General features: G+C 59.3%; 2 protein-coding genes across 2 annotated transcripts; one reads left to right on the top strand and one right to left on the bottom strand.

The window, feature by feature from the left end:
- The first annotated feature begins 343 nt into the window (after positions 1-343).
- Positions 344-6,278, top strand: PTRH1 (peptidyl-tRNA hydrolase 1 homolog). Its single transcript, XM_057548818.1, has 5 exons — positions 344-463; positions 820-1,028; positions 1,293-1,391; positions 1,541-1,607; positions 1,675-6,278. The coding sequence occupies exons 1-5, from the start codon at positions 368-370 to the stop codon at positions 1,852-1,854; spliced, it is 651 nt and encodes a 216-aa protein (XP_057404801.1). The 5' UTR covers positions 344-367; the 3' UTR covers positions 1,855-6,278.
- On the bottom strand, positions 2,080-8,073 carry CFAP157 (cilia and flagella associated protein 157). The gene is made up of 9 exons (XM_007194637.2): positions 7,901-8,073; positions 5,676-5,947; positions 4,861-5,014; positions 4,176-4,443; positions 3,690-3,820; positions 3,312-3,462; positions 2,778-2,944; positions 2,426-2,612; positions 2,080-2,094 (listed from the first exon to the last, which is right to left on the bottom strand). Exons 1-9 carry the CDS (start codon positions 8,071-8,073, stop codon positions 2,080-2,082), a joined length of 1,518 nt encoding a protein of 505 aa, XP_007194699.2.
- Between the last annotated feature and the right edge of the window lie 1,469 nt (positions 8,074-9,542).

The following is a 9,542-nucleotide window of genomic DNA, read 5'->3' as shown; positions in this document are numbered from 1 at the left end:
AGCCGGAAGGAGGTTAGCAAGTTTTTATCAGCTAGGGAGGCCGAGGTGTACAGCGGGGAAAAGACTTGCCGGGTTTCCAAAGCGAGGCAGGGCCACAGCGGGGGCCAGAATACGGCTCCCTCCTCCCAATCCGGAGGTCAAGCAAGGGCTCCGCGAGCCCCACGACAAACCCCTCGGACACGGTGACGCGCCACGGGCAACTCGCGGGGGCGCCCCGCCCCGCCACTTCCGCCCCTCAGAAACATGGCGGCCGCGTGGCCCGCCCCGGATTGGACGCTAATGGCCTCCCCTGGATAGGTGGCGGCCGCAATTGGCCGAGGGCTGGCTGACGTCAGGGGGCGGGGTCTGGGCCATTGACTGGGGCAACATGGGGTCGTTTGGCCTCTCGCGCGGAGGGCTGTGGTTGAGTCTGGCCGCGAGCCGGTGTGTTTTGGAACCCCGGCCCCCGGGGAAGCGGTGGCTGGTGAGTAGAGTGAGGGACGGCAGCGTAGGGTAGCTAGTGTCTCCTGGGCAAAGCCCCCCCCCCCCCCAGTTCCTTGTCATAGTTTTAGTATCAGAAATGGGTCCGATGCTCGGATGGGCTCCAAACTTCCAGGAATTCCTCTCCTGCACTGGGGTGCCCTGCCCGCCCACCCCGGGGGCGCCCGTTTCCACTCGGCCTTCTGAAGTCTCCGGGGTTTCTTGGGCTCCTCTTCGTACCCCTAACCCACTCTGGCCCAGTTTTCCGTTTACCTTCCCCTGCTTTGGGTCCCGGAGGGCGCTGTGAGAAGGCGGATGGGGAGAGTTGTCGGGCCTCGGTTTCCCCGCTGTCGCCCGCAGGTGGCCGGCCTGGGGAACCCTGGACTGCCCGGCACGCGGCACAGCGTGGGCATGGCGGTGCTGGGGCAGCTGGCACGGCGGCTAGGTGTGGCGGAGAGCTGGGAGCGCGACCGGCGCTGTGCCGCCGACCTCGCCCTGGCCTCGCTCGGGGATGCGCATCTGGTCCTTCTCCGGCCACGGCGGCTCATGAACGTCAACGGGCGCAGCGTGTGAGTTGAGGTCCCCAGGGGTGGGCCGCCCGGGAGGGCGCAGGGGCCAGCGAGGGGATTCTGGGCTGCGGCAGATCAGTTCACCTGGAGCTCCAGGTGCCTGTTGAGCTCCAATTGCTGCCTGGCCTTGGGTGATTGTGAGAGCCTCAGTTTCTTCATACGTGAAGTGGGGTTAATTGCGGCCCCTCCTCATGGAAGCCTTGAGTCGGGACAACCCCCCTGGGCAGGTCAGCGGTAACCAGGGCCACCGTTTCCCTGTGCAAGCGGAGCTGTTTGGACTGACGCTGAGGAGGTCTGCCTGGTGCACGATGAGCTCCACAAGCCGCTGGGGAAACTGGCTCTGAAGTTGGGAGGAAGTGCCAGGTGAGGCCCTGAGCTGGTCAGGATGGGGATAGGCAAGCTGGCCTCCCAGCTGGAGTGGGGTAGGGGTGCCGACCCCAGTCTTGGCAGGGGATGGGGTAAAGTGTGCTGACCCAAGACAGCACTAACTGCTCCTCTCGTATCCCTTGAAGGGGCCACAATGGAGTCCGTTCCTGTTTTAGCTGCCTCAACTCTAACATGAGTCCTGCACTGGGTCAGGTGGGCTGGCGCAGGGCCCCCGACACTCCTCACCAAAGCTCCCTGGGCCCCTCTGGCTCGCCCACAGGCAATGCCACGGCTGCGGGTGGGCATCGGGCGCCCGACACACCCGGACACAGTGCAGGGCTACGTGCTGGGCCACTTCTCCCCAGCTGAGCAGGAGCTGCTGCCTCCATTGCTGAGCGCCACCGACCTGCTCCTGGACCACATCCGTGAGCGAAGCCAGAGGCCTTCGTCAGGGCTGTGACGCCAGTGGACTTGGCTGCTTGCCTGACTGTCGTGCCCACACACCCAGCCACGTCCACAGAGGTGCCACGCCAACCTGTGGTATCTGTTTTTTATATAACTCTTCTCTGGGCTGCCCCAGGCTGCCTGTGGACGGAAGCGGGGACTGTGGCCGGAACGGTCCATTTTTGGGATAGGAGGTTGGTCTTCTGTGTCCTACTTAGAAAGTAGGGAAACTTCAGGAAGCCTAAACTTTTTGAACCTTTTTGGAGAACCAGAGGTATGGATCTGTAAGAATAAAGATGCCAGCTTGGAAGCTGAGGCCTGCTCGGGGGGTTCCCACCTCTCCCCTGCCGGCAGAGGAGGGGGCCACAGGGCCTAGCAAGCCCCCCTCCCAGGGGATGTGTGGGCATGTCTTAGCCCACTGAGGGCTTGCCACACCTTTCTTCAGCCCATTTTACAGATGAGGAAATGGAGGCTTAGAGAGGTCTAGCCACCTCCCCAGGGCCACACAGCTGCAGCGTGGCAGAGCCATGATCTGCACCCAGGGCTGGCTGCCATCCTGCTGTCCCCAGGGCCCCTGGCACCCTCACCTCAGGGCTGCTGTGTGCCCATAAGTTTCCCACACGGGTGGTATGTGAGAGCAGCCTGAGGTCCTCAGGGTTGGGTGGGATGTGGATCCGTCGAGGCACCAGGCCCAGGCCCCCTAGCTGGTAGGGTGTGACGCTGGACAGCTGCTGCAGCAGAGGCCCTGTCTTGAGAGGCTGGGTGCTGCACCGCCTGTGGGGAGAGGGCTGGTGTCATCACCTCCATTTCATAGATGAGGAAGCTGAGATTCAGACAGGCTCTTGGGAGCCAGGTTTCGGGCCCAGGCTCAGCTGAGGACAGCCCTTGGACTAGTCCCGTAGCTCCTTCCTCTGAGGTCACACAGGGTCACTCACTCACCGGTCCTTTGGTGGGCCACAGGACTGGCTCTCCCGGCGGGGGGACACGGCCATCTGGCGGCTCAGGGCCATGGCCGAGCTGAGCATGACCAGCAGGTGCTTCAGCATCTTGTTGCGCTGCAGCTGGAACACTACATCGAAGTCACCGTCCTCCTCGTCGGGCTGCATCTGCCGGTAGGGGTGTGGGCGGGCCCACGAGGTCAGGCCCTTCATGGCCCCAGCACCCACCTCTGGGAAACTCCAACCCCAGTGCCTGTTTTCTCAGTGTTCCCTGGCTGTGGTGGGATACCCATTCTCCAAATGGGAAGACTGAGACCCGAGGCCTTCCAGGGCCTCAGAGGACTCCATCCAGCTCCTTTGAGACCTCGAAGGGGTCTTTGAAGTGCAGAATCAGAAAAGGACAGACTTGCCAGGAATCTCACAGGGAGCAGGTGGGGCGCCTGGCCTGGCCATCTCCGATGGTCCAGTTATCTCCGAGCAGTTTCTGTCCTTGGCTCCATCCCCCGCCCCCCACTTTCACCCACTTCCAGTTTACCTGCACAATGTCCTGTAGGAAGGAGGTGGCCTGGGCCAGGGCTGTCTCCAGGCTCGCCCGAACCTTCTGCTGTTCGGCCAGCTCCTGCTGTAGCCGCTGCCCCTCGGCCTGCTGACGCTCCAGCTGCAGGTTCAGCTGTTCTCTCTGGCTCCTGGGCCCGGGACCAGGACAAGTCAGCCTCCTCCCCATTCTAGGGTGAGGGGCCCTGCCTTTTCTCTCCAGCCCACAGGGGCCCTCGGCCAGCCCCGGGCCTCAGCCTGTTTGACAGATGAAGCCTCAGGGCCCCTCTAGAGAGGGGGAGTCGCTGGCCCGTGTCACGTGGCCACAAAGGGAGGGGTTCCCACCTGCTCCCGCCGCTTGCCCTTCTGCGGGCCGCACCTCAGTGCTTGGTGGTCCTTCTGCAGCTGCATGAGGCTCTGCTCCAGCTGGCTCAGCAGGAGGCGCAGCTGCTTGGCCTCTGCCCTGCCCTGCTGCTGCTCGCGGCACTTCTCCGTCAGCATGAGGATGATCTGCAGTGTGGGCAGGTGGCCATGCCCTGGGCCCACCACAGGCCCTCAGCCAGCTCCGCTCCCCCGGGGAGGCCAGCCGAGGCCCTGGGAGCCCGGCACCCTCTCTAGATAGCAGCTGGGTCCCCAGGGTTGGGTTCGACTTCAACCGGTTACGGGGGCTTTAAACCAAATACAAACCAGAGATGGGGCCAGAGCCCGCACAAGAAGGGCCCCATCGCCTCACAGCTACCTCCCTCGAGATTTGGCCCCTGGGGTCCACCCGTGAGGGGCTGTATTTGCCCTGAGGACAGGGCCCCTAGGGTTCCTTCCTGTTCTCCGTGCCAAACACCCCATGATGAGGGCCTGGAGGGCACACCTTCTGGTGGCCTCTGCTGTGCCTGGCCATGACCTTCTGGGAGTTCTCCAGCAGCTCCAGCTGTTTGCACAGGTTGTCCTGGTTGCCCCTGAGCTGCTCGTTCTCCTGCAGCAGCTGCATGCCTTGCCGGGATATCTTGGCCAGCTGCAGGGTCACGGTGTTGTTCTCCATGATGGCCCGCTTGGTCGTGTCCCACATCTGGCTCGTGGCCACCTTGCGGAACTCAGTGGCCACCATGTTCACGCGCTGGATGATCTCCTTCTTCAATCTAACAGGAGGGGTGGGAGTGAGGGGGTCAGGCAGAGTGGGCACAGGCACTTCCTGCCTACGCGGGGGTCCCCAGAGCGCCTAGATCCCTACATTGTCTCCCCCAGGAGGGGACAGGGCCACAGGCAGGAGACTTTTTACTGTAGACCCTTTGTACCATTTTGAACTTTATCCATGTAAATATTATTCATTATTAAATAAATATAAGTTAAGTCACAGAAGGTGGCAAAAGGAAGTCCAGGGATTCTTCAGCACCGGCGTGAGAACTGGGAACCTTTTTTCCCCTCCACCATAACTCAGCCAGGATTGTGAGGAGCAGCGGGTCGGGGCATCTAGGAGCTAGTGCAGTGCCCCCAGTTAGAAGCCGAGGCTGTCAAAGGTCTGAGGACCGGGCTGTGCTCAGCCCCGGCCTGCCCACCTGTCCTTGTCCAGCACCGACTTCTTCTCCAGGTTATGCACGTAGTCCTTGTATTCGTTCTCCTGCTTCCGCAGCTGGTCCTCCAGCAACATGAACTTCTCCATGAGCTCCTCTTTCTGCAGCCGGAACTCCTCCAGGGCTGCCAGCTTCCCCCCTGTCCCGCCGCAGGGCACAGGCCTGGTGAGGGGCCGCCTCGGGAGGGCAGGGTCCCGGGGGTCTGGAGCGATGATGCCCCTAAACGTCCCGATCCAGTAGGGCCAGTCCCCTGTCCCCCCACGTGCCCTGCATGGTCCTGCCCACCTTTATGGCTTCGTCTGGAATGCTCTTCTCCTCCTCCACTAGTCTTACAAAGCCTGGGGTTCAAGGAGCCTCCCTTGACACTCTCCTCTACTCCCTTCTCATGAAAGTGACAGTGACAACAGTCACTGAATTTGAACACCTCTGGATCAGGTGCTCATGCTGTCATTGAAACTCATAACCACCCTTGCCAGCTGGGTGACCTTGGGCAAGACACTCCCCCTTGAAGTGCTTCCTCACCTACAAAGTGGCCGGTGGTGAAGGGATTTCCTGCCTCAGGATTGCTTGGACAACTACCATGGAGGATACATGTGGGAAGCAGCACGTAACTGTTGTTCCTCAAGGTAGACGTATTATCCCCATTTCCCAGGTGAGAAAACAGGGTCAGAGAGAAGTGCTAGCCCAAGGTCACAAAGATAGTCCTTGGGAGAGCTAGGGTTTGAGACCAAAGAAACAGAGCCTTGGATTCCCCACCCCCATGGCGTGTGCCCCCAGGCTCGCTGGCCAGTGCCCCTCACCAAGGATGATGTTCTCAGTGGTGAGCTGGTCCTTGGTCTCCTGGAACTCGTGGCGCACCTGGGCTAGCTGTGCCTCGAAGGCGTCCTTCTCCATCTCCTTGGCCAGCTGCAGGCTTTGGAGCTGCTCGTTGAGGTCGGTGATCTCATCCACCCGCTGGTTGAGCGTGTGCTTGAGGAAGGCCACGATCTCCTTCTTGTTGTTGGCCAGCTGCTCAAACTCCTGGCGAAACAGCTTCTCCTGCACAGCCAGCTCATCCCACTTCTGCTGGTACCTGAGGCAGGTGCAGGGCAGAGGTCCAGGGAGCTGGACAAGCCAGCCCTCCATGCAGCTAGGCTGCTCCCTGGACCCTCCCATATCAGGGCATTTGAGGTTCCAGCCTCATCTCCCACTGTGCCCCCTGATCAATGCTTGCGACCAAGCCAATGCCTGTGCTCAGCACTTTACGTTCATTACATCACTAGAATGTAAGGTCCGTGAGGGCGGAGCCTCTGTCTGTTACATTCACAGCTGTGTCCCCAACACCGAGGACAGTGCCTGGTACGCAGTAGGTACTCTGTATTTGTTGAATCCACAATAACCTGTAAGGAAGTAGGTACTATGATGATTATACCCATTTCACAGGTGAAGAAACTGAGACGCAGAGGGATGAAGCATCTCTGAGTTAGTAAAGGGCAAAACCAGAACTTGAACCCAAGTCAGTCTGACCCCAAAGCCGAGGCTTTCAACCATAATGCTTGCTGCTGGCTCTGCGCCCTCCTTAACTTCAGGACTTTGCGATCCCAAGCCTTTGCACCTGTGATCTTCCTTACCCTCCTCCACTGAGTGAACCCCTGTGTTGCCGCCTCAGTGGAGTCTTCTTGGCCCTTAGCAGCATTTGTGGCCCTTTCTTTGGTGCCCTCCTGTAGGTTGACCCTTGTCCCACTGGGAAGTCAAGACCTGACCTCCTCCATCTCTGTATTTTGGTGGCCTGGCAGAGGAGCTTGGCAAATAATAAGTACCTAATAAACATCTCCCAAATACATTCCATCTGGTGTCTCAGCTTGAGGGAAGTTTGTGAATTTTTAAGAGTGTCACATAAACAATTTTCTGGTTTCCAATGGAATAATTGATAGAAGTTATTTGGAAAGATGTTTTACTTCACAATTGACTCAACCAGCATCTTTTTTTTTTTTTAAGCCACGCTGCGCGGCTTGCAGGATCTTAGTTCCCTGACCAGGGATTGAACACGCGCCCTCGGCAGTCAAAGTGCAGAGTCCTAACCACTGGACTGCCAGGGAATTCCCACAACCAACATCTTTTGTATGGCTACTGCACACAGGGCAGTGCAAGGTACAAAGCTGAATGACCTGATCTGTGGAGCAAGGAGGCAGCCTGGCGTGGCAAAGTCAGGGGCCAGGGTTCGCATTCTGGAGCCTCTTCTTTGGGGTGCCTTCCTCTCCCTGAGCCTCAGTCTCCCCACCTCTATAATGGGGATGACATGAGGGCCTCTCTCGTGGGACCATTTTAAGGACGCGGTGAGCGCCAGCACAGGAAGGTCTCAACATTAGCTGTGAGTATCTGCAACATCACCTGGGGAAGACCCTCTGCCTGCTTGTCACCAAAGGGGTGTGTCTTTTAAGTGTCACCCTGAGACTGAGCTAATGCATCCTAACTGAGAGGAAACCAGTGTAAAAATAAGAAAAGTGGGCAAGTGAACGTGTCTCAGAAGGGTTAGAGAATCCCCCCTCCACACAACCCATGTCTCACAACCCTCCTCATTTACATTTGGGGAAACTGAGGCCCAGCATGGCCGAGTGGGCTCAGCAGCTGGGGAAGCCGGTGGGGCCCACAGATCAGGGAATCACGGTACAGGCTGGGGGGAGGGGGCAGGCAGAAGGAGGGACACGTGGTCACCCGCCTGCCAGGGGGCTGCCATTTCCAATTCATCCCACTGATTGAACTCTGCCGTCTTATAAAATGCATGGTCCCACTGGGCAGCGGTGAGGCACGAGGGAGTGGTGCTTGCCTGGGGTGGGCTCGCACTGAGACCCTGGAACTCTGGGGGCTGAGATGGAGCGGGGACATCCATTTTGCCTCAAAGTGTTACCTAGGAGGAAACTGAGGCTGGGGTAGGGTGGGGTCTGGACATCCCATGGGAGTCCAGAACATAGGTCTAGGACCCCCTGGCTGAGACCGCACAGCGGCCAGCGCTGACCCAGCAGGACCACCCTACCCGCCCACCCACCGGGCCAGCCTGTCCTCCAGGTCGCGGATCTGGATGTGGTAGAACTCCCGGATCTCCTCGCTTATGGGCGTTTCCATGGGCTTGTTGGCTGGGCTGGGATCCTTCTTCCCACCTTTCTTCTTCTTGACCTCGGGTTCCTTGGGCCCCTTGCCTGCCTTCTTTTTGGGAGCCATGGCTGGGTGGTAACCACTACTCCAGGGCCCCTTTAGGAGGCCAGGTGGTTGCTAAGGAAGTTGTTCCCATACATAGCAACAAGCTGAGGATGTGAGGCAGGGCTTAAAGGGACCTTCCTTCTTCCTGGCGAGGCTGGGCTTCAGAGACCAGCCTCCTGCTCCGAGGCCAATGGCGTCACAGGGGCCCTAGGCCTGGGTGTCCCAGGCCATGGCATCTCAGAGATCAGGACGCCAGGCTCACAGGACGTTCTTTTGGGCTCTCGGGAGACCCCTCCTTCCCTCAAGTGGAAATAAGTGACATGGGAATATTAGAGTGAGTCAGAGCCCTAGAAATCACCACCCTGCCCCTTTGTGCCCATTGGGAATGGGAGGGACTTCTACAGAGCTCCCCCCACCCCCACCCCGCTCCCGCGTCAAGAAGCCCCTCCCTCTGAGCCCAGCTTTTTCATTCTTTGGTGATGCAGCTACACAGCAAAATCATTCTCTCGGTTCACCCAAAGCCGGGTGGAGAGGCAGTATGGTAAGGAATGGATGTTTTCTATCAGAGGCTCCCATGCTGGGGTCCCAAGATGCCCCAGTCCAGAGGCTGGTTCAATTTTCCGCAAAGCTCAGGGGAAGTGCTCCATCTGCCCCATGCTGACCCCGGCAAACAGAAGCCCATTCTGTAGCTTTGGTCTGGGGTGGCAGCATCCTGGGTCAGGAGGGCAGTCGGTGACTGGTTGGCAGGTGCCCTAGCTGGCAGCCGTGTGCCCCAACCAGGCTCTGGCCCCTTCATGCTCCTTCTCCTGGCCCTCATCTCCAGCCAGCCACGCCTGCATGCCTGCTGTGTCCACCCAGCGCTTGTGAGCCGAGGCACTCCCAGGGACAGTGGCCGGGTCCTATCTATCCCTGTTGTCCCAGGGCTCGGCAAAGGCTCAGCACTTAGCAAGAGATGGCTGCTGTCCCTCCCTAAAAGTCTGATGGCTGGACAAGGGGCAGCTCAGTGTTACTTCAGCAACTGGGGTTGGTTTGAGCAGCCGGATCTTGTAAACAGTGGGATCCTCGGGATGGGTGCAGGGAGACGCGGAGGTGGGTGTTTGGCAATGAGGCAGGTTGCAGCGGCGGTTGGTTAAAGCAGGCTCCAGTTTGGGTACAGTTTCTCACATCCCATGGAAGAGACATCTTACATCTTGGCCCAGTGGCCTGACCTCACTGAGCTGTAAAATAGGGAGACCATGTTGTGGACTGAAAGTGACCTTGTATGTGAAGTCCATGGTGCAGGGATCTGGCGCAGGGATGCAGTAGGCACTTAGTAAGCGGCAGCTGATGTTGCCATCCGCGGAGCAGGTGGGCGAGGCCCCAGCCTGCTCTGTGTTGAGCAGCCTCTGGGATTTCCAGCATCCCAGTACCCCCAGCCTGTGATGGTCCGTCTTTCCCAGAATATCTGTTCCCTGCAGGCTGGGGCAGCCCTGGGAGGGCCGCCACACTTG

This window comes from Balaenoptera acutorostrata, chromosome 6 (genome assembly GCF_949987535.1).
Source record: "Balaenoptera acutorostrata chromosome 6, mBalAcu1.1, whole genome shotgun sequence".
In the NCBI taxonomy this organism is placed as follows: domain Eukaryota; kingdom Metazoa; phylum Chordata; class Mammalia; order Artiodactyla; family Balaenopteridae; genus Balaenoptera; species Balaenoptera acutorostrata.
This window is presented reverse-complemented; position numbering and strand designations above follow the sequence as displayed.

What these genes read in the sequence shown, in the direction of transcription:
- CFAP157 (XM_007194637.2), bottom strand. Translation starts at nt 8,073, where the DNA reads ATGGCTCCCAAAAAGAAGGCAGGCAAGGGGCCCAAGGAACCCGAGGTC. An exon ending in CTGGAGGACAGGCTGGCCCG is followed by an intron (nt 5,948 to 7,900) that starts GTGGGTGGGCGG and finishes CACCTGCCTCAG; the next exon opens with GTACCAGCAGAAGTGGGATG. An exon ending in TCGGTGCTGGACAAGGACAG is followed by an intron (nt 4,444 to 4,860) that starts GTGGGCAGGCCG and finishes CCCTCCTGTTAG; the next exon opens with ATTGAAGAAGGAGATCATCC.
- PTRH1 (XM_057548818.1), top strand. Translation starts at nt 368, where the DNA reads ATGGGGTCGTTTGGCCTCTCGCGCGGAGGGCTGTGGTTGAGTCTGGCC. An exon ending in CCCCGGGGAAGCGGTGGCTG is followed by an intron (nt 464 to 819) that starts GTGAGTAGAGTG and finishes TGTCGCCCGCAG; the next exon opens with GTGGCCGGCCTGGGGAACCC. An exon ending in AACGTCAACGGGCGCAGCGT is followed by an intron (nt 1,029 to 1,292) that starts GTGAGTTGAGGT and finishes TCCCTGTGCAAG; the next exon opens with CGGAGCTGTTTGGACTGACG.